Here is a 22782-nt window from a genome sequence, read left to right on the forward strand (position 1 = left end):
GTGATCCACAGCCTTCTCTGCTCCTCAGGCGCACTTTGTGAGGTCTGGATGCTAAGAAAGCAAAGGAGAAGGTGAGAGAAGATGCTAAGAAAGCAAAAGAGAGGGCAGGAGCAGCACAGGCAAGGGGCTGAGGAGCAGGACAACTGCCACCAGCCCTGGAGCACCGCACAGAGGGGAGTGCTGGTGGAAGTGTGCAAAGTGAGAGGCCTCAGCTGGGAGGGGACTGGGAAAAAAGGGCCTTAGCAGAGGATGGTTTTGATCCATCGACCTCTGGGTTATGGGCCCAGCACGCTTCCGCTGCGCCACTCTGCTCCCCCCAGGATCTGGGTGGGGAGCTTGCAGAGCCCTCCCTGCCGCTCCTGCACACTGACAGCACCAGCGCTTGGGCTCAAGGGGGCTTCTGTTCCTCTTGCCTGGGCCTGAGCCTGGGCCTGGGCCCATGGAGGAAAAATGTCTCCCCAGGAAGCCCAAAGGCTGTGTGCCCAAGCTGAGGCCCCCTTGGTTTGCCCTTCTGACACTGTCTCCTGCGCATCACACATGGGAGGAGTCTGTGTTTGCCCCACTGAGCTGCCTCTGCAGGGGAGGACAGAAACTCCCTTGCAGTGCAGCCTTGCTTTTGCTGACCCTGACAGCCCAGCAGCTGCCCCTAACACTGCACCAGGGCCACGGAAATGACAGAAATGCCTCCTATGCATCCCTGGAGCCATACATTGGATTTCAAGCAAGATCAGCCTCTTGACTTGGGTTGTGGTCACCATCCAGACAAAACCGTGCACAGGCAGACCTCTACAGTGGCTCATTCTCGGACATCAAACTTTCTCTTTCCCCCCACTCGTCTACGTCCCTCCGGTTCCCTTCACCCCACCATTTGCCCTTCCACGTAGCTCACCCCTCCTAACGCCTCCCCTGAGTTCTTTCTCCAGCTCTCTAGAGCCGGAGGGCAGCCACGCCAGCAGACAGTGCCGTTTGTGTGTCTCCTGTTTCCACTGTCTCAAAACTTCAAGACCGGGGTCCTTGGATTCCTTGCAGTCTTTCCTCTTCAGCTCCTGCTCTTGGGCTCTCTGCTTTCTCTTCCGTCTTAAGAGACCTGATACATGGAGCTCCCTTCCCTTCCTCCCCTCCAGCCACAGAGATGCCAGAGGGAGAGTCAAATGCTGCTCCGGCATCAGCATATCCCAGATGCCACCCTGACAACCAGGCGCTGGGAGCTGCAGCCGTAGCCCTGGGGTTACGCCTCTGAAACCCTGGATGCAGGCACTTCTCCTTCGCAGCGCAGGTCCCAACCCTAGTGCTTAGAGCCCCCAGGCCTCAGAGGCAGGCAGGGAGGAAAGACTCCTCACCCTGGGGAGGCAGCTGGAACTCCGGGACTTCCCCAGCAGTGCTTCCTCTGCGGGGCTGGGCATCTGGTGGCGCCTCTTGTCCAGTCCACCTCACTGCACAGCAGGGACTGGGAGGTAAATGAGACACCTCCCTCAGAGTCCCAGGTGTGGTGAATGCGCTCTGAATGTGCTCATCTGTTTGTGGGTGCCCAGCTGTGGTGTGTCCCAAGGATGGAAAGGAAAACCCCAACACAGTCTGGCCCTGAAACTCGCAGCAAGCTGGATGACGTTGCACAGGGCACGTGATCACTGCTGCCAAGAGGTTTGGGGCGGGTAGCTGCGGCTGAGCGAGGAAGGCAATGGATGTGAAGTCCAGGGGAGTTTCCCCACACAGGTTGGAATCCTGCCAGCTACAGGGCACCGTCCTCTTCTGGGCTGCCTGGAGCGACGAAGCTCCAGCCCTGGACAAAGCCCCGCAGCCGCAGTCCCTCCAGCTGCACAGCATGCCCAGTGCACCCCCCATCCCTCTAGTCATCCTCAGCTTCCCCCAGCATCGCCAGGGTGTGTGGGAACCACCTTTCTCCTTTCCCAGCTGCACAGGCTCACAGCTTTCCTGACAGAGGACTGCTCACCTATGGGGAGGGGTGGATTTTCTTCAAAGGGGCATGTTTTCCCACGCGGCCCGAGCCGAGATGTGTGTGCTTCTGTGACGGGAAGGGAGGCCCCCCACGTGGAAACATCTGCAAGTTTTTGCAGCAGCAGGAGAAGAGACGGGGGAAGGGAAAGACCCTATCCAAATGCCGCTTCCTGTTCTTTTTCCTTCTGCTACATCTTCCTCACCTTTCGGACTCCTGGGATAGTCCTGAAAGCTCAGAGAGGGTCAGATGGTGCCTGGGAGGAGCAGGAGGAGGCAGGCGTAGGTCTGCATGCGTTGGTGGTATAGTGGTGAGCATAGCTGCCTTCCAAGCAGTTGACCCGGGTTCGATTCCCGGCCAACTCACGCACGCGCCCTTTTCTTCTTCCAGGCGCCTGCTGCAGAGGCACTTCCACCTCCTGCTAGAAAAGAGTCCAGCTTTCACCAACAAGTTCATGTTCCCTGGGGGAGCCACTCCCCTTAGTGCATGCACAGGCAGGATGGGGCACCCCCCCAGAGCCCAGGAGAGACAGGCCTGGCTTCAGCAATGCCTGCCTTGGTGAAAGTGCATGCCAGGGACTGGAGTCAAGCAGAGATGGGCTGCTTGGCAGGCGGCTGTGCTCATCACAGTGAAAGAAGTGCTTGCAGGCACATGCCTCTGCCCCACTTCTCCCAGCGCCCACGTCAGTCCTGCCTCCCCCTCCCTGCACACAGCCTCTGGCCGCTCCTCCACGTTTCACACCCCAAGCATCTCTGCCTGCTCCCAGGCCTGTAAGAGCGGAAATACCCCAGCGCCGCTGCTGCTTCCCACATGAACGCACCCACCCAGGCACTTCTGTAGAGACATTCTCCTGGCTGCACTGGCTGTACCGGGATCCGTGCCTGTGCTGAGCGAGCCAAGAACACTGCAGCCCACCCATGGCTTCCATATCATGGACACACAGCCCTGTCAGAGATCACCCTCAGGGCTGGTGTGAGCAGAGCAGCACAGAGGGAAGGCACGGTCCCCACAGCCCTGGGCGGAGAGGCACCAGCCTCTGCTCTGCCCCTGTCCTCCCTCCCCAGACACCCGCCTTGGCTTCTCTTGGCAGAGTCTCTCCATGGGCCGTCTCCTCACCCGTGGATGGGTCTCGCCCGTCTCTTTGTCTGTGGGGCTCCACACTTTCTCTCCCAGGGCCCCCAGGTGAGGGTGCTGAAGAGAACTGCTGATGTGGCACCAGGACTGCTTGGGGCAGCTACGGGCTCCCAGCTGAGACCAGTGCTGACTGCCTGCTGAGGAGGGACTCCACGCTGACGGCCTCTCTGCACTGCTGACACGTGGGCCAGAGGAGAGGGATTTCCTGCCTGGCCCAGAGCTCAACCTGCTGCTGTTGGACGTTGTACCTGGCAAGCAGAAGAGTGCTGCCCTGGAGGGTTAAAGATGAAGATTGAAAATAACACCTCAGAAAATTGCTGTGAGGAGTCCAGTGCCAGAGGGGTGAGCACTTTCTGGCCAGCCTTTTCCAGTGGGGCACTGGGTCAGGGTGCAGTACTCATGCAGCAGCACTAAAGCAGAGGGACGCTGAGGCTCTGCGAGCTCAAGCCTCACGCAGAGCAAGGGCCTTTAAATTTCGCTCTGAGCCTTTCCTTCTCAAGTGCGATTTGGATTCAGAATGTGTATGCTGGGTTCAGTCGAGCCTTTCTGAGAGAGCAGCATCACTGTGTGGGCTTTTTGTTTGTTTTTTGTGTTTGTTTTTCTTCCTTCCCTGGAAGAGTGGGACAGTGCAGACATAAGAAGTAACAAATGAAAGAGAGGTGGGCAGGGGGAAGCTTCCTCAGTGGGGGTTGAAGCCCTGGAGCAGGTGCCCAGAGAAGTTTGGACTCTCCTTCCTTGGAGAGCAAACTCAACTTTTGTCAGGGCCAGGCACCGAGCCACCTGCCTAGCTTTGGCGCTAGTCCTGCTCTGAGTGGGCAGTTGAATTAGAGACCTCCAGAGATCCCTTCCAGTCCATCTCCTTCCATGAATCCACAGCTCCCAGAGCGCGCTGCGCTCTCCTCCCTCCTCTGCATCAGGGCAGCAAGTGAGCCTCTTCCCCAGAGGAACTAGAGCTCAGTCGTTGCTCAGCACTCGGCTCATGTCCTCTCCTTCCCCTCTGACTCCCCAGCCCCTTTCCCACATGTACACCCCTTCAGACTGTCACAGCCTCCCCCCGCCGGGGTCACTCTGGTATAGTCCTCCCTACCCAGCCCTCCAGCCCGCAGCCAAGGCAGAAAGAAGCCCTCTCGTTTCCCCCAGGAACAGGCCATGGGGCGGCATCGCAGGCAAAGTCTTTGGCTTCTAGGCTCATCAGCCTTTGAAGGGAGTGGGAAAGACATGTGTACTCCTGCCGTGACTCTTGAGCACTGTGACAGCATGTTGGCTTGTCCAGAGCAAGAATAAAGAGCTCAGATGTGCTGAAACTGGGAGAGAGGGGCCCATGGCCATCTCTTTCAGCAGCAGCCACTTATGGTTCTGGCTCAGCTATAGTGCACCCTTGTTCTGTGATAGCAGGACTCAGCGTTGCAGGAGTCACTAGTGATAGTCACTCTCATCGAGCCAAGCTTGCCTGTACAGTCTCTGTAAGAGAGAGTGTGTGTATTTGTGCGCGTGTGTGCGTGCGTGTGTGTGCATGCGTGTGTGTGTGTGCATGGGTGGGTGGGGGTGGGGGGGGATGAGGGGGCTTGGCAGTGTTCCTTTACAGTGCAAGAAGGGAGAGGTGCCCACAGGCTCAATTTGCACTCCAAGCTGTGCGGGGAGGGGATGTTCACATGGAAAAACCCCAGAGCCAGGCGTGGGGCTGCCCACGGTGCCTGATCTACACTCCCAGCCCTAACACACTGCCTCTGCCCACCCAGAGCATCCAGGGGGCTGGGCCATTTCTGAGGCAGGAAAAGGTGGCCCTGAGAGGCCCCACAGGGGCAGCGCTGTGGCGCCAGTGGGGAGGACATCTGGCTGCTCCCCAAAGGCTGGTGGCCTGAGCCCACCCCAGGACGCCGTGCCACGAGCAGCGGAGCTGGGGAAGTGGTGCTTCCCGACTCGCCAGGTTCTGCCCAGCTTGTGCTTCCCCAGCCACCAGCCAGGCCAGCTTTGGAGGTGGGCAGGAACAGGAGAGCAGGGGCAGAACTGGGGCCAGCAGGAAGGCCATGGGGCAGGAAACATCAGGAACCACCCCCTCCTGTCTGCTGGGGAGAGGCAGCCAGAGACAGGCTCCAGAGGGGACAGCCTTCAGAGCAGGAGCTGCCTTGCGGATGGCAAGGCCACCGCTGGAATGGAGCTGTCCCCTGGTCTTCTGGGGTTTGCATCTGCCCAAGGAGGGACTGGCAGCCTCCCTGCCCAAAGAAAGACTGTCTCCTATGCACAGAGCCAGGCTCACCAAATGGCACAAGGACCTGTACATGGGTGCCCAAGCAGGCACATGCATGGAGAGAGAAAGAGGCGGTGGCAGTGCCTGAAGCCATTGGGTGTAGCGGGGCTTGCAGGCAAGAAATCAAAGGTGCCAAAGCGTGCTGCTGGGACCTGCAGACCCACGAGTTTCTTCTGGCGTCCTCGTTGGTTTACGACAGTGTCAGAGCCCTGAGGAGCCAAGAGCAGGTGACTGTGGGCATCTTGAACCGCCTGCCCCGCGAGTTCCTTTGGTTCTGCCATTGAAGAATTCCCTTTTGCATTCTCACAGCCGGAAGAAGTTTCCTGACCATGTGCCTTGGGCCCCTCTGCTCCCTGCTCTGAAATGCCTCCAGCTCCTGCTGTTGCCTCCAAAGAGCCCAGCGCCACAAGGGGAGAGGTCCTGCCAGCAGCCAGCTCTCTGTGCCCCACGCACAGGAGGAGCCTGAATCCTGCCCCCCGCCTCCCCGGCTCAGGCAGGCTCTAGGGAGAAGAGCGGAGGCTGGCCAAGAGGTCAGGATGGCCGAGTGGTCTAAGGCACTGTGTTCAGGTTGCAGTCTCCATTGGAGGCGTGGGTTCAAGTCCCACTCCTGACAGACTTCTGCCTGCCAGTCTTTTCCTTCCCCAGACTGGGAAGTGTGGAGACTTTCCTCCCAGAAATCCTTCTCCGCGCATGCTGTGCTCTCCAGTCTGCGCCGCTCAGAGAAGCCCATGGCTTGTGGTGAAGGAGCGAGGGGAGTCCCTCGGGTCGGATCAGCTCCCTGAACGGGCTCTGGGGTTGATAGGATTTGCACCTCTGCTGTCCCCAAAGAGGTCAGGGCCTCGGGGCTGGCACCCATTTCAACTCCTGCCTAGCTACTGGCTCTCATCCTCCCACCTTCTCGTAGGTACTCAACGGCTGCAATTAGATCCCCCCAAAACCTTCCCATCTGGGTCCCACCTAAACAAGGGCAGTTCCCTCAGCTTCCGCTCACAGGGCCAGTGCCTCCCGCGCCGGTGCCAGGCCCCACCCTGGCAGGCTGCACTGCCAGCTGCTCACAAGGACCCCCAAGGGCCTGTCCAGCAGAGCAGCTCCCCACCCAGTCAGTCCCCAGTGCAGGGCAATTAGTCCATGCAGGCGCTGGACTTTGCGTTCCTCCTTCTGGAGGTCCACCCCCCTCAGACCATGACGTCCCAACTTGGATGCAAAGATGCTGTGGCCGACCATGTCCAAAACCTTGCTAAAGACAAGGGAGACAACATCGCCTGTTGTCCCTCCATCCATGGATGGATATAGTGAAGAGGACTTGCTCCACGGCCTTCCAAGGGACTGACGTGAGGCTGAGTGGCCTGGGGTTCCCCAGATAGTCTTTCTTCCCCTGTTTGGAGACTGGTGCAGCACTTGTCTTTCTCCAGGCATCAGGGACTTCCCCTGCTCTCTGCTCCCCAATCTGCAGAGCCCCCAAGATGTCTCTTTCTGTCTTGAAGGTACAAGCCAGCTTTAGGGTCTCAGCTCAAATGTTGTCTTTGTGTGTGTGTGTGTGTGTGGACTTATTCACAGGAGAAAGAGCTGTGGTGGGAAAGTTTCCTGCTCATGTGACAATCCCACCTCACTGCCTGCCCTGGGGGAAAAGAGCTTTCCTGTTAAACGGTTGCAGAGTGGAAGGGAAGTGTCCAGATGGTGCGTATGGTGACAGCCCAAGAAGGATGACTTCTCTTTCTCATTCTAGCTGGGTTGTTTCAGAAGTGTGTTAACACCCCGCTCTTCCAGTTTGATCTGTCATTAGAGGAGAGACTAACAGGGCGGGGATTCATTAGCCAGGAGAAGACCATGCTGAGGAGGAACTTATCAATGTGTATAAAAGCTAGGCAACAGTGATGAATTCAGAAGCCTGCGGCGGCAGCCTTCACAGGGCTACTGGGAAGCTCTCAGGGCAGAGATGGAGAAATTTCAGGAGTCTGGTGGCAGGAGAGAGTGAAACTCTGGGAAAGGAAAAAGAGAAGGGAGCGAGAAGAGGGGGAATCCTTATCTTGGAGCTCAGCAGTGAAGGATTTTCTTTGGAAAGCTGCCTACTTTCCTGCGGAGTCATTGTGGGACACGCCACGTAATGTGGAGAGTCTGATCTCACACAAGATCATTTCCCCCATAGCAGGCATGAGGCTGGCACTGTGAGGGTCAGCTGAGAAATGGAGGTAGCAAGCACTAGAGAGCAGTGTGATGGCGTTCAGTATTTGCTTCCTGGAAGTACCCCTACATTGGAAAAAGAGAAGGGAGCGAGGAGAGGGGGAATGAAGGGCTGAAGAGCTGCATGAGCGAGGGCACGTGATGCACAGTCCAGCTTGTGTGCTAAACGGGACAGTGTTACTAGCGAACTTAGCCTGAAAAGAGGATTTGTACCACACAGATTGCCTTCAGCTCATGCCCCTCCTCATGGTGAGCATGGCTATCAGCCATAGTGGAATTTAGCCATGACGGACACCTGAAGCTCAACAGCAAGGAAGGACCCTTTCACCGTGACTGATCCCACGAACCCATCCTGCCCCTGGGACTGACAGCAGTGCCCCTTCTCCTGCCCTTTCCCCATGCCCGCCTCTGCAGCCGTTCTGGGCCCTGGCTTCCCGCATCGTCTCTCCTCCCTTGTCCCTGACAGCCGGTTCTGCCTGAGGGATCCAGCGCTGGGTCACAGAAGAGCTGAGGTGGGAAGGAACCTCTGGAGACTGTCTAGTGCACTCCCATGCTCAAAGCAGGGTCCAGCAGAGGGGGCTGCTCAGGGCCTTGTGCAGTCAGGTTGAGAATGGCTGCGAGGATGGAGCCTCCAGAAGCTCTCTGGGGAACCCATTCCCATGTTTGACCACCCTCACAGGAGAAGAGTCGTCTTCTGTGCGTTTAAGTGGGATTTGCTGTATTGCAGCTTGTGCCTGCTACTGCTTGCCCTGTTGTGGGGCCCCAGTGAGAAGCAGCTGACTCTTTCTTCTTCACTCCCCTGCCCCTGCCCTCTCCACCGCCTCAGGTACTGATGCATATCAATAAGGTCCCCCTGAGCCCTCTCTTCTCTTCTCTTCCCTTCTCTTCTCTTCTCCAAGCTGAACAATCCCAGCTCCTGCCCAGCCTCTCCTGCTTTGACAGATGATCCAAGGCCTCAACCACTTTCGTGGCCCTTTGCTGGCCTCACGCCAATAGGTCCATCTCCCTCGTACCAGGAAGCCCAGAATGGGACACAGCACTCCAGCACTCCAGGTGGTGTCAGCAGTGCTGAGGAGAGGCAAAGGGAAGGATCTGCTCTCTTGAGCGGCAGGCAATTCTCTTCCGATGCCGCCCAGCCTGCTTCTGACCATCTTTGCTGCAAGGACATGTTGCCGCCTCAGGCACTGAAGCCCTTCTGTGGCACAGCATCCCTCCTCTGAAATAAATACCTACGAGCTACCAAGGTGCTGGGGAGCCACCTGCGTTAGCAAAAAGAAACGAAGCCTGGAGTCACTGATACCCAGAGGAACGCCAGGACTCCAGCCGAGATTCGGACTCAGAAGGGCCACTTCTCCCTGCCTGTCACTGAAGGTGCCCTCCACAACTCAGCCGAGAACCCACATCCCTTTCTTGCTGCCAGGCCTTTCATCCTCGCCACTCATCACACCCTTAGGTCTGCCTTGCCTTCCTGACACAAGCGTCACTCTCAGGAGATGCAACATCCGATGGGATGCTGAAGTTCAAAGAGGATGCAAGGAGTCACCAAATCTGCCTGGTTTTGAGGGTCCGCATTCCCTTGTGCAAGGGCACATTTGCTGACTGCTGAAAATACCTATTGCCACCCTTCCCGGCACACTCCCTTACGGCCTCTGCCCTCCACCTCTCTGCATCCTGCCCCTGCACAGCAGCACAGCAAGCAGCTGAAGGCAGGTTCACCTGCAAGCAGCAGAAGGGCTCCAACTCCACGTCCTTCTCGAGGGCAGTGGGCTGCCTGGCGGGCTTCCAATGTATGGAAAGAGGGAGGCAGCTCAGCACAATTCCTAAGACACGTTCAAGGCCCACCGGGTACGTTGGCAGAGGAAAATGAAGACCCCTGAAGGGAGATTGTGAGTGCTTTTGGTGGAGGGCCTCACAGCTGACCCTGAGAGCCATCGGGGGGCCGGGATGACCAGGCAGCAGAGTCATGCTCTGTTCCTCTGAGGCTCACAGAGACTGAAAAGTCGCCTTTGCCTGTGGCCTTGATAGTGCCGGTCTTCCATCCTTCTGAGCCCATTTGCTTAGTTTTGGTGCTCTGGGATCCATTGAGGGAGCTCCACCCAAATCTGGCAGTGCCCCATGCTTGCAGGTACCTGATTACACGTGTCCCATGCACTAGGAGAGGGGAGGTAGTCCCTCCCCAGCTGCCGGCAGAGAGAAGTAAGCTCAGGACAGAGGGCAATGGTTTTGCAGGCAGAGCGGGTGGCTAACGGAGTTTGACGGAGAGAAAACAGCACCACAAGTCTCGAAGATGATGGAAGGATGTCCTCTCTTGAGCGGCAGGCAATTCTCTTCTGAATCAATGTTTATATCAATGTGTATAAAAGCTGGAATGTGATGATTTTAGAAGCCTGCAGCTGGAGTCTTCACAGGACACAGTAGGGGACTTGAGTGAACCTTCATGCTTCTTCCAGCTGGAGGGCTGTTCTCTGCTTGGGTAGTGGAGAATCTTGTGCAAACAAGCAGATGAAGGTGTAGGATGGATATTAATAAGGGCCCTATATCCTGGCCTCAGGCGTGCCAGGAATACCAAGCTCATGTCCTGGTTCTTCCTGATGTGCTGCTTTCCTGAAGGGCATTTGCAAGTGGTTTATGTTATTGCTGAAACCCCTGATGTCTCTATGCAATTGCATACTCCTGCCTCCCAGCCTTTTTGTGCCTGGTCAAAGGCCTGTGTGACCAAGTGCATCCCAAAATAGTTGAAACAGGTAGGACCTTCTAAAGATTGGACTGCCCTTCTTGGGGAGAGGAAAAAGCTTGCCTACACACATCCCTGAGCAACCCGACGTAGTCGTCACTGCTTCGAGCAGGGCATTGGACTAGCTCACTCACAGAGGTCCCTTCCAACTCAAATGGTTCAATGCAAGCTGAGCAAAGCGATCGATGCTCTGCGCTTCTCACTGCTGCTGGGGCAACACCTGCATTGCAGTGCCCTGTCTGAGTCTCCCAGGACCAGAGACGCGTCAGAAACCTGGAGAGAGCAACAGGCCCAGGGCCAGACACAGTCAGGCGGGGCTGAAGCCCATGCCGTAGGAGCAGAGGTCGACAGCACTGGCTTTGTGCAGCCTGGAGGAGAGAAGGCCCGGAGGGGAGGCGGGGAAGGGAAAACCCAGCTCTGGCAATGGGAAAACAAGCCTCAGCGAGTACGGTGCAGCCCTGACACAGGCCGCGCGAGGGACACTGGCATCTCCGTGCATGTCGGTGCTCAGACCCTGAGCCGCCGGGTGGAGCTGGGAAGTTTGGCCTGTTTGGAGCAGGACGTTGGCCCTGAGGACCTTTAGGGCGGTCCTTCCTCCCTCACCTCTTTGGGGATGTGCTGAGTCACAAGGGCCCTTGACCAGCCACAAAAGAGCATTGCCCTGGAAGGAGCAGGAGTTTCCATGGAGGCACTAACAGTTTCAGGAATTATGTTAACCCGTTTGTAAATGCCCCTTCACCCCCTGAGGCAGCCCTTTGGGAGGAATGAGGATATGAGCTCCGATATCTTTGGCACACCTGAGGCTAGGACACATTTCCCACTGAAGTCAACAATAGGGCTGGAAGAAGGATAAAGCCCCAGTCAAATCCCCTACAGACATGGGGATCCCAGAGAGTGACCGTTTCTCCTTTGTGCTCTGTAGGGAGCTATCTCACTCTCTGCCCTCCTCTTCTTCATCAAAAACCTGCCGTTGTTCCCTGGTCTCTAGGGCAGCGAAAACAGGCTCTGGCGCAGCCTGACAAGCACCAGCAACATGTCCACCTTTCTCACTCCTGCTCCAAAGGGTTTCCCTGCAGGTTGCAATGGTCCTTCCTTGCTACTGAGCTTTGCCACATGCCTGGAGACTTGAGTGTATTCTCCTTTATGGGACTGTGCAGTTTTGATGTTGTGCCTGAACTTACCGCACCATCTCTTCTGCCACAACCTGAGGGGAGAGATGGCCCTCCACTGAAAGCACTCAAGAGCTGACTTGAGGCTTCTTAATGGCTGGATGTTGGTTGAGTGCCGTGGCTCATGGTCATGCTCACCGTGAAGAGGGGGATGAATTGAAGGCAGTCTATATGCCACAGATCCTCTTATAATCTTCAGGTCAGGTTCACTAGTGTGGAGACAACACTTGTAGAAGATCTGGCAAGGAGTCAGCTGACAGTGTACATGATAGTAGCCCCAGAGTGTGCTCTCTACACACTGACTGAAACCATTCAGGGCCAGACATGTATATTCCATTTTGTCAACAATGTCTACCTGCTCACAGCCAGTAACTACTCAAGTTTAGCATAGTCAAGATAAGGAAATAGCTCTAGCATATAAAAAAGGGACTTTAGGATACACAAAGTGAGTCCCATCTGGGCATCCAACCCATCCTTCCAGCTGCCTCCCATCAGCAGCCCCTCCCTGTGGTTCCCAGGGCTCCCCATGAAGTTTGGAGTGCAAGTCCTTCGTTGAATCTGCTTTGTTTAACCCCTCGTGATCCTTGAGAGTCTCTCTGTAGTGGTATCAGACCCTCCCTTTCCCGCCTTGCAGTCACAACCAGTAACATCCTCCCATGTAGCACACAAGCTGGACTGTGCAGCATGCATCCTCACTCATGCAGCTCTTCAGTCCCCAGAAGAAAAAACTTTTATTTGGGTTCAGAGAGAATCAATGCCAGTAGGAACCACCCATCCAGACTATTGCCCAAAGGACATGATCCAATATAGATATACTTCTGGGAAAGAAATCCTGAAAACCATCACTCTGGCCCCTAGTGCATGGCACCTCCATTTCCCAGCTGAGCCTCACAGTGCCATCTCCATGCCTAGGACAGGGTAATGATCCATGTTAGTTAAACCTCTGTCCCCGTCATGTGGAATGTCCCACAATCACTCCATAGGCAAACAAGCAGCTTTCCAAAGGAAATCCTTCACTGCTGAGCTCCAAGATAAGGATTCCCCGTCTCCTAGCTCCCTTCTCTTTTTCCTTTCCCAGAGTTTCACTGTCTTTTTGCTGCTAGCCTCCTGAAAACTTTTCAGCTCTGATCTCAAAGCTTCTCTGTAGCCCTGTGAAGGCTCCAGCTGCAGGCTTCTGAATTCACCACTGTTAGCTAGCTTTATGACTTTACAAGCCACTTCCCACTCCCCTTGTGCACTGTTCCTTTTGAGGTTAATATAAGGAGGTACTGGGTAAAGAGAAACACAACACTCTGAGAAGGGAGGTGAATCACAGAATTACAAAATGGTTGAGGTTGGAAGGGACCTCTAGGCCAACCCCCCTACTCGAGCAGTGTCACTCAGAGCACGTTCCCCAGGACCCTCACCACACTGCTGTTGAATATCTCCGAGGATGGATACTCCACAACCTCTCTGGGCAACCTCTTCCAGTGCTCTGTTACCCTCATGGTAACAAAGTTTTTCCTCATGTTCAGACAGAAATGCCTGTGTTTCAGTTTGTGCCTGTTGCCTCTCGTCCTATTGCTGGGCACCATTGAAAAGAGTCTGGCCCCATCCACTTGACACCTTACCTTCAGATATTTATACACCTTAATAAGATCCTTCCTCATCCTTCTCTTCTCCAGGTTAAACAGGCCCAGCTCTCTCAGCCTTTCCTCCTATGAGACATGCCCCAGTACCTTAAGCATCTTAGTAGCCCTTCACTTCACTCGCTCTAGTAGTTCCATGTCTTTCTTGTACTTTCCAAGTTCCAAGCCCAGAACTGGAGAAAGAACTCCAGGTGTGGCCTCACCAGAGCTGAGGAGAGGGGGAGGATCACCTCCCTTCACCTGCTGGCAACACTGTTCCTAATGCAACCCAGGATACCATTGGCCTTCTTGGCCACAAGGGCACAGTGCTGGCTCATGGTCATCTTGGTGTCCACCAGGACTCCCAGATCCCTCTCCACAGAGCTGCTTTGCAGCAGGTCAGCCCCCAGCCTGTGCTAGTGCATGGGGTTTTTCCTCCCTAGGTGCAGGACCCTGCACTTCCCTTTGTTGAACTTCATGAGGTTCCTCTCTGCCCATCTCTCCAGCCTGTCGAGCTCCCTCTGAATGGCAGCATAGCCCTCTGGTGTACCAGCCACCCCTCCCAGTTTTGTATCATCAGCACACTTGCTGTGGGTGCACTGTGTCCCTTCATCTAGGTCACTGATGAATGAATTGAACAATATTGGACCCAGGACTTATCCCTGGGCTATATCACTAGCTACAGGCCTCCAACTAGACTTTGCACTATTGAGCACAACTCTCTGAGCTCTGCCATTCAGCCAGCTTTCAACCCACCTCACTGTCTGCTCATCTAGCCCACACTTCGTTAGCTTGCCTGTGAGGACGCTATGGGAGACAGTGTCGAAAGCCCTGCTGAAGTCAAGGCAGACAACATCCACTGCTCTCCCCTCATCTACCCAGCCATTCATTCCATCATAGAAGGTTATCAGGTTGCTTAAGTAGGACTTGCCCTTTGCCAATCCATGCTGAACACTCCTGATCACCTTTTTATCCCTCACATGCTTAGAGATGGTAACCAAGATGAGCTGTTCCATCACCTTCCCAGGGACCGAGGTAAGGCTGACTGGCCTGTAGTTCCCTGGGTTCTCCCTCTTGATCTTTTTGAAGACTGGAGTGACATGTGCTTTCTTCCAGTCCTCAGGCACCTCTCTTGTTCTCCATGGCCTTCCAAAGATGATTGAGAGTGGCCTTGCAATGACGTCTGCCAGCTCCCTCAGCACTCATGGGTGCAACCCATCAGGGCCTATGGACTTTTGGATGTCAGGTTTGCTTAAGTGATCCCTGACCCAATCCTCTTCGATCAAGAGAAAGTCTTTCTTTCTCCAGACTTTCTCCCTGGTCTCCAGGGTCTGGGATTTCTGAGGGCTGGCCTTAACAGTAAAGACTGAAGCAAAGAAAACATTCAGTAACTCTGCCTTCTCTGTACCCTTCATCACCAGGGCACCCACCCCATTCAGCAGTGGGCCCAAATTCTCCCTACTCTTCCTTTTGCTACTGATGTCTTTGAAGAAGCCCTTCTTGCTGTCCTTGACATCCCTTGCCAGATTTAACTCAAAATCGGCCTTGACCTTCTTAGCCCCATCCCTGCATACTTGGACGACATTTCCGTATTCCTCCCAAGTAGCCTGACCCTGCTTCCACCTTCTGTACCCTTCCTTCTTCCGTTTGAGTTTTGCCAGGAGCTCCTTGTTCATCCATGCAGGTCTCCTGCCCCCTTTGCTCAAAGTCTTGTTCATTGGGATGCACTGTTCTTATGCTTGGAGGAGGTGATCCTTGAATATTAACCAGCTCTCTTGGACTGTTCTTCCTTCTAGGGCCCTGTCCCAAGGGATTCTTCCAAGAAGGTCCCTGAAGAGGCCAGATTTTGCTCTCCTGAAGTCCAGGGTTGTGATCCCACTTTTTGCCTTGGTCCCTCATCGCAGGACCCTGGACTTCACCATCTCATGGTCACTGCAGCCAAGACTGCCCCCAGCCTTCGCATCTCTAACCAGCCCTTCCTTGTTTGTTAGTACAAAGTCCAGCAGCACATCCCTCCTTGTTGTCTCTTCCATCATCTGTGTCAGAAAGTTATCATCAATACTCTCCAGGAACCTCCTGGACTGCTTGTGCCTTGCTGTGTTGTTCCTCCAGCAGATATCGGAGTGGCTGAAGTCTCCCATGAGAACCAGGGCCTGTGATCGTGAGGCTACTTCCAGCTGTCTGCAGAAGGCCTCATCTACTGCTTCTTCCTGATTAGGTGACCTGTAGCAAACACCCACAACAGTGTCACCCATATTAGTCTGCTCCTTAATCTTTACCCATAAGCTCCCAACCTGCTCATCATCCACCCCTAAGCAGAGCTCCATACTTTCCAGCTGCTCACTCACATAAAGGGGGACTCCCCCACCTCACCTTCCTGGCCTGTCCTTCCTAAAAAGCAGGTACCCATTCATGGCAGTATTCCAGTCATGAGAGCTATCCCACCATGTCTCTATAATTGCAATGAGATCATAGCCCTGCGACCACACACAGGTCGCATTCTTTCTGTTTATTCCCCATGTACCTTTCTATGAAGGTACCTGTTTTTGTAAAAAACCCTTTCCTCAGTCTTCCAGTAGGTAAGCTGGGGGAAGTAGGCAGAGGAGATGATGAGAGGGGAAGGGTTGTTTGATTCTCTCTCTCCTTTTCTTAAACTTTCAAACCAACTTTGTTATTCTTCATATTGGCAGTGTGGACAAAGGCTTAAAGCCCAGGCACAAGAACTGGGATTCAGCATTCCAATTTTTGTAGAAACCATTATAAGAAGTGGTCTGCCCCAAAATTTCATCAAACATATTTTTATTTAAAGACAGATTCCTTCATTAAAGGTTACTGCATGCCTGTTCCTATTTAAAAAATAAACAAAACAAAAAACTCTCCACAGAAAAGGAAAACTACTAATGCCATCAAAGCAGTAATAATAGAAAAAATGTACTGACAATACCTGGAAAGAAGGGATTTTTGACTCTCTGGAGTTTGATGGCAAAACTCTTCCAAATTCCCAAGCACAACACTTCCATTTCTTGTGCATGTTATCTTTCACATTAACTGGCTATGCTATAGAGGCAGTATATTTTCTTAAATATATTTTTTACAACTATATTAACCAGTGTCATCAAAGATACTATCTCTATCACCAAATTTCACTTATCTTTATACCACAAAGGCTAAAACACTAACAGTATATGTATTCTGTGTATGATGCCTGCCAGTGTGATGCACGTATCTCCTTAGCCTTAGGATTTTCCTTAGGCTACTATTAACTGGTAGAAGTAGAGAATTGTCCAGATATTAATTTACTCTTTACTACTCACAGGCTGACTCTAGTGTTTTCCTTGTCTTCTGCCTGCTCTTCTGTATGTGATTCACATCACCATTAGATGAACAATTTTGCAGTCCTTAGATAAGTGGCTTTTCTCAGGGACAGTTTCATACTGTCATTCCAGAGGCTATAGGTGAAAATATTCATGAATTGCAATATTAGAGTAGTCAGAAAGCCCACCAATTGCTTGCAGTCCAAACAATGCTTCCTCTCACCCTGAAATACAGAACAGGGCACTGGCAGCAGTGATGGTTAGAGCTCTAGGATGGGAGGTACAACTGGTAAAACTGATTCCCTGTGATTGGAGAGAATGCAAAATGAAGTAGAAGATGAATGTGTACAATATCACTGTGAAAAACTGTAAATGATGACCGAAATACAGTCTGTGCGCCGAACTCTGCTGCTATCAGTGCAGATAGGTTCAAACTCAGGTAAATTAACATAAGCAAAAGGATATGTCACATACAGGCTGCTGAATCTCTACTGTGGCACCAAGGATAAGCACAGACTCATTACAGTAAAAGCTTTTACTAAGAGCCAAGGACACTGTGTACACAAAGGCAACACTCCATAATGGAGACATCTTGGAGAGGAAGGATGACTGGCAGATAGCAGTACAATGATCAAAGAGATATCCACTAAGCAATTGAACAATAGGAGAGAAGATTATAACCCACAGTCAAGTTAGTAAGTGGTAAAAATGATAGAAAGAAAGAGGTGCAGAATGAAATATAAATGAGACACCCCAGGAATGATAAAACAGGGCAGAAGGGGAGCCACAAATTTGTGTGCACAAATTCATGCAGCCTGGGACAAAAAGCAGGAAGAACTAGAGCTCCACTTGTGGCCACAGAATTACGACATTGCTGGAATAACTGAGATGTGGTGGAACAGCTCGCATGACAAGACTGCTGTAATGGGTAGATAAAAGCTCTTCAGGAAAGACAAACAGAAGATAAGGAGTGGGAGTTACCCTTTATATGAAAGAACAGCGTAGATGCATGGAGCTCTTCTATGGGAGGTATGACAGGTCAGGGTAAGAGGAGAGGCCAGTGAAGGTGACATTATGGCGGGACTTTGTTACAGACCACCCAAACAGGGTTAGGAAGTAGACAAAGCCTTTTTTAAAGAAATCAAGAAAGTCTCTACATCATAGATGTAGATGATGTTCTCTGGGAGAACTTTAATCTCTACAAAACCTGCTGGAAAAGCAACATGGTGAACATAAGCAGTCAAGAAGATTTTTGGAGGGTGCTGGCTAGCACTTTGTGATACAGGTACTGGGTAGCCAACCAGGGATGACACACAGCTGGATCTGTTGTTCACTAACAAAAAGGAATTGCCTGGGGATTTGATCATCAGTGATATCTTTGTCTACAAGGACCATGAAAGAGTGGAGTTCAAAATCCTGAAGGGAGTGAGGAAGGAAGATGCATAGGACAGACCCTTGAATTCAGGTTAGTAGACATCAGCTTATTCAATGAACTGTGTAGACAAGATCCCATGAGAGGCACCTGCGAAGGGCAAAGGAGTGCAGGAAAGCTGGCAGGTCTTTAAGGGTAGAATTCTCCAAGCACAAGAAGTGATACTCAGGAAGAAAAGCAGACACATCAGGAGACCAGCTTGGCCAAAACAGGAGACTCATATCTTAGCTCCATTGCAAAATATCTCTATACAGGAGATGAAAGCCAGGCCAGGCTGCAAGAGTAATCTAGAAATATTTCCCAGGCACGTATTGATGGTTTCAGGAAAGCCAAAGCCCAGCTGGAGTTGAGAATTGCAAGAGACATGAAGGGCGACAGTAAAAGCTTCTACCTACTGTATTAGTAAAAGGCTGGAAAAGGGAAATGTGGAAAAACTGCTGAGTGGGGTGGGTGTTTTAGTGCAGTGATGACAGATGAGACTGGTACTCAATGCCTTCTCTGCCTCTGTCTTCACCAACAAGGTCTCTAGGGCATCTGTGATTAGTGAAAGGGTTCAAGGAAGAACGCCTGTGAGCAGTGGGGAAGGATCAAGTCAGAGATTGCTGGAGAGAACTTTGCCCATACACGTCCACAGGACCTTAGGGTCTCTATCTGATAGTGATGTTAAAATTGCCCCAGATCCTTGCAAAGCTGCTATCTATCAGCTTGAAAAGGTCATAAATATCAGAGAAAGTATCCAAAGTCTGGAGGAAGGCAAATGTCACATCCATCTTCAAAAATGGCCAAAAGGACAACCAAGGGAGCTGAAGACCTGTCAGCCTGACATTGGTACTGGGAAAGTCATGGAATGAGTCTTCTTGGATTCCATTTTTTTGCAAAAATTGAGAAGGTATAGACTGGAAGCTGTCAATATGGATATGGCTAGAGTTTAATCATGGCTCACCAAACTGATAGTCTTCTGTGATAGCATTCTAGGATTTGCAGACAAGGTGAGAATAGTGGATTTCATTTACCTCAACTGTAAGAAGGTTTTCAACACGATATTCTTGTATCCAAGTTGGGAGATTATGGTCTGCAAGGTGACTACCAGATGAGTAAGAAACAGGTTGGATATCCAGTCTCAGAGGGTACTGGTTGATAATGAACACTCTAAACGGAGGTTAGTGACAAGTGGCACACTGCAAGGGAGTTCCTGGGACCTGTCCTGTTTAACTTCTTTATCAGTGACGTAGAAGGGGCAACAGTGTTTATGTTTTTCAAGATTGTAGGTGACACCAAACTGGTTGTACCAGTACATCCACTCAAGGGCAGGACTACCATCTAAAGAGACCTAGACAGGTTGAAGGAATGGGCCAGCAACAACCTTATGAAATTGAACAAGAACCAATGTAAAGTCCTTCACCTGTAACAACATTGGTTTTTAGAGGGTGAGGGGAGGAGGGCCCCTGTAGGGAAGGATCTTGGTAAACAGCAAGCTGAACATAAGCCAGCTGTGTCCTCTGTCAGTAAAGAAGAGCAACAGCATCTGGGCTGCTTTAACAGGAACATAGCTAATAGATCAAAGGAAGAGATTATTCTCATCTATTCAGCACTCATTAGACCACATCTAGATACTGCTTCCAGTTTTGCTTCACTGCTCCCCAGTAAAGGCAGGAAAGGCATCAACAAACTGGAGTGAGTTCAGTGGAGGGCCACTGGATGGGTCAGGAGACTGGAGCACTTGCCCTGTGAGGACAGGCTGAGGGAGATCGACTTGACCAGAAAAGGCTGTGGGAGACCTCATATCAGCCTTCCAATTATTAGGAGGTATCAAGAAGATGGAGTCAGACTCCTTAGACTAGTGCTTGGTTGGAGGACAAGGGACAATGGTCATAAACTGAAAGAAGAGAGGTTCCTACTGGATATGCTATATATACTCTTTTTTCCCATGACAACAGCCAAGGATTGGAACAGGTTGTCCAGAAGCTCTGTACTCTCCACCCTTGGAGAGCTTCAGCACTCAACAGCATAAAGCCCTGAGCAACCTGGTCTGCTCTCATAGCCGACCTTGCTTTGAGCAAGGGGTTGGACTAGAGACCTCCTGAGATCCCTTCCAATGCAAATTATCCTATGATCCAGTATGATTCTATGGTCTGTAAATATATGTGTATGTAATCTTGCTTACTCTTGTGGCCGGAACAAGTTTTTATAAAACCATTTGCAAGTTAAAGTAGCAGTTATCAACTTAGACCTAATAGGAAAGCCCACAGTTTTCAGTACTGCATGTTACACATTTAAATATTTTGTGTTATTAAATCTATTTGCAAGTGGAAAAAATCAGAAAATTTCCCTTCAAGTTTTTTTCATCAGTAAGTTTTCTTTTTGAAAAAGATTTTTTTTTTGAAGACAGGAAAGATATGCTTTGACATTTTATTCTTTATAGACTGTTTTTGACTGGAAAGAAAAGAATCCTAAATAGGAACTAAGTGAAAAAAGTCAGTTTTCTCCCTTTTCTTTTTTACTTTTCTTTCTATTTCATTTCTGTAAAATTTGTGATGAAATCAGAAATTATGAAAATGAGCCTTGAAAGCCCGTCAGTGGTGAACAAGCAGCAATAGATTTTCTTTGCCTTGACAGCTTTCCCAAAATGCCACTCAAAAGATACAGCCTGTGAAAATGTCCCAGAATGAAATCTTTAATGTGTTTCTGTGTTCTTATCTTCAAAATAGAATGTGACTTTAAAATTATTCGTGTTGCTACAATGAGCTTGTTCCAAAAAGGACAGTTGGGTTAACCAAAAGAGCAATAATATTTCTGATGAATTCTAGATGCACTTTCTCCAGATGGCTGCTTGTCTTACTAGCAGGCTCTTGCCTGCAGACATATCATCAGTCCACTGTAGCTGGAGTGCCCCATAGAGTGACTCTATCAATGGGATTACTTAGCAGAGATGATCAGCAGAGGTTGAAATCTATGCTTGGTACAGTTCAGCCTTAGTCTGTGTCTGTCTGCCTTCATGAAAGTGAAGACTGACCAGGAAGTAGTTGGGTCTAAATGGGGATCTATCCAGTATGATGTTATAGTCTATGTAGGGTATTGGTAATAAGAGTCAAACTACAGAATAAAGGATGATTAAATTCATTGGGTAACTGTTTTTCAGATGCTGTCCTTAACTGTGCCTCAGCATGAAACAAGCAAGTTATCAGTGTATCCAGTCCTAGACAAGGGCTGGAATACAGACTGAAATCTCAGCGCTACTTGATGTGTTCACAGTTTGGAAAACGACACTGTAAAAATTGTAATTTTTGTTTACAACGGTTGTCACGTATTATTATGTGCATTGGTTCCTATTATGTAAATAAGAAGCTGTGTACTAGATTATTTGAAATTCATTCTGTTTTTCTCTGTATGAAGTTCACATGTTAAAACTTACATTTCAGGAGGGAGATAAAACACAAGTATGGAAGTGAAGAAGAGAGGGAGGGAGAAAAGAATGACAAACTGGTAGTGACTTTGATAACGCAGCTCCCAAAGGTATACTTGAGAACCATAATCTTTATAGATAGTGCTTTTATCAGGTAGTTAACATGTTCAAATGATGATTATTTCATTAGCAGACAAATCCTAGATCTTTCCAAGAGATGACAAATGTCACAGCAGTACTGGAATTCAGGCTGCTGGGTTTCAGTAGCAACCCACACTGCCAGATCCTGCTATTCACATTGTTCTTGGTTATTTATATCCTTACCATCATAGGAAACATCATTATTATTTCAGTGGTGACACTGAAGCCACAACTTCATTCACCCATGTACAAATTTCTCAAGAACCTCTCTTTCCTAGAGATCTGTTACACCACCACAATTGTACCCAACATGCTGGCCAATCTAGTGGTAAAGAGGAAGATTATCTCTTTTTCAGGGTGCATAACACAGCTTTACTACTTCATTTTCTTGGGAGCCACTGAGTGCTACCTCTTGGCAGTGATGGCATATGACCGATACCTTGCAGTCTGTGACCCCCTGCAGTATGTTACATCCATGACTGCTGAGTTTTATACCCGTCTGGCTGTGGGCTCCTGGGTCACTGGTGCTTTCACTGGCTTTCTGCCATGTCTGATGATCTCCAGATTGCATTTCTGCAGTTACAACCTCATTGATCACTTCTTCTGTGATATTCCTCCACTACTGAAGCTCTCCTGCTCAGACACCACTGTCACAGAAGCTGTCATCTTCATCCTCTCTCTCCTAGTCCTTTCCAGTTGCTTTGTGTTGACTCTTGTCTCGTACCTATTCATAATTCTCAGCATCCTGAAGATCCCTTCTGCTACTGGAAGAAGAAAGACCTTCTCCACCTGCAGCTCACACCTTGTGGTAGTGGCTATATACTATGGTACAATGATTTCCATGTATGTCCGTCCCACCTCCAGCCTCCCCTCACAGCTCAACAAGGGTGTATCTGTGCTCTACACAGTGATCACACCCCTTCTGAACCCAGTCATCTACAGCTTGAGGAACAAGGGATTCAAGGATGCCTTGGGAAAAATAGCCATTAGACATCATCGTCTTCATGCTTTGTAAACTGGGCAGACGGCAGGATTAAGTCTTGTTGATATTCAGGCTCTTTGGTGAATTCTGACTATAGGACAGAATTCTGACTGCAGGCTTACTACAGTGAGCATGAGCTACAGTAACAGTTCTTGCTGTTTTATATAAAACCACTAATTTAAGTCAGTTATTTCTATAAACTGAAATGGCTGTTGACATATGCCACGTGCTTCACTTTCTCTTTTTACTTCTCCTCTTTTTTCTCCCTCCCTGTCTCTTTGTCCAGAATTTCATTTACTTTTTATTGCTATTATAATTACTAGCTGAATTGCAGTTTTTTGTTTTTGTTTTTTGTTTTTTGGCAGACAGGAACAAATACACATAATCATTCAATGGCAAATGTTTGTTAATTATATTAATATTTTAAATTTACATATTATTTATGTGTTTCCTTGCTTATAGATGCTGTTCATTTTTCTCTTG

At 50.6% G+C, this 22782-nt stretch overlaps 1 protein-coding gene and 2 non-coding genes across 3 annotated transcripts; all 3 read left to right on the plus strand.

Moving 5' to 3' along the window:
* Positions 1 to 2247: 2247 nt before the first annotated feature.
* On the plus strand, positions 2248 to 2319 carry TRNAG-UCC (transfer RNA glycine (anticodon UCC)). Its single transcript has one exon. It is a non-coding gene; the product is annotated as a tRNA-Gly (tRNA).
* A 3547-nt stretch (positions 2320 to 5866) lies between these two features.
* Positions 5867 to 5949, plus strand: TRNAL-CAG (transfer RNA leucine (anticodon CAG)). Its single transcript has one exon. It is a non-coding gene; the product is annotated as a tRNA-Leu (tRNA).
* A 15444-nt stretch (positions 5950 to 21393) lies between these two features.
* On the plus strand, positions 21394 to 22332 carry LOC112996128 (olfactory receptor 11L1). Its single transcript, XM_026121453.1, has one exon. The coding sequence runs from the start codon at positions 21394 to 21396 to the stop codon at positions 22330 to 22332; it is 939 nt and encodes a 312-aa protein (XP_025977238.1).
* Positions 22333 to 22782: the final 450 nt, after the last annotated feature.

Source organism: Dromaius novaehollandiae, chromosome 10 (assembly GCF_036370855.1).
Source record: "Dromaius novaehollandiae isolate bDroNov1 chromosome 10, bDroNov1.hap1, whole genome shotgun sequence".
Taxonomy (NCBI): Eukaryota; Metazoa; Chordata; class Aves; order Casuariiformes; family Dromaiidae; genus Dromaius; species Dromaius novaehollandiae.

Bases quoted from the DNA above. Each gene is read 5' to 3' on its own strand.
- LOC112996128 (XM_026121453.1), top strand. From the start codon at position 21,394: ATGACAAATGTCACAGCAGTACTGGAATTCAGGCTGCTGGGTTTCAGT.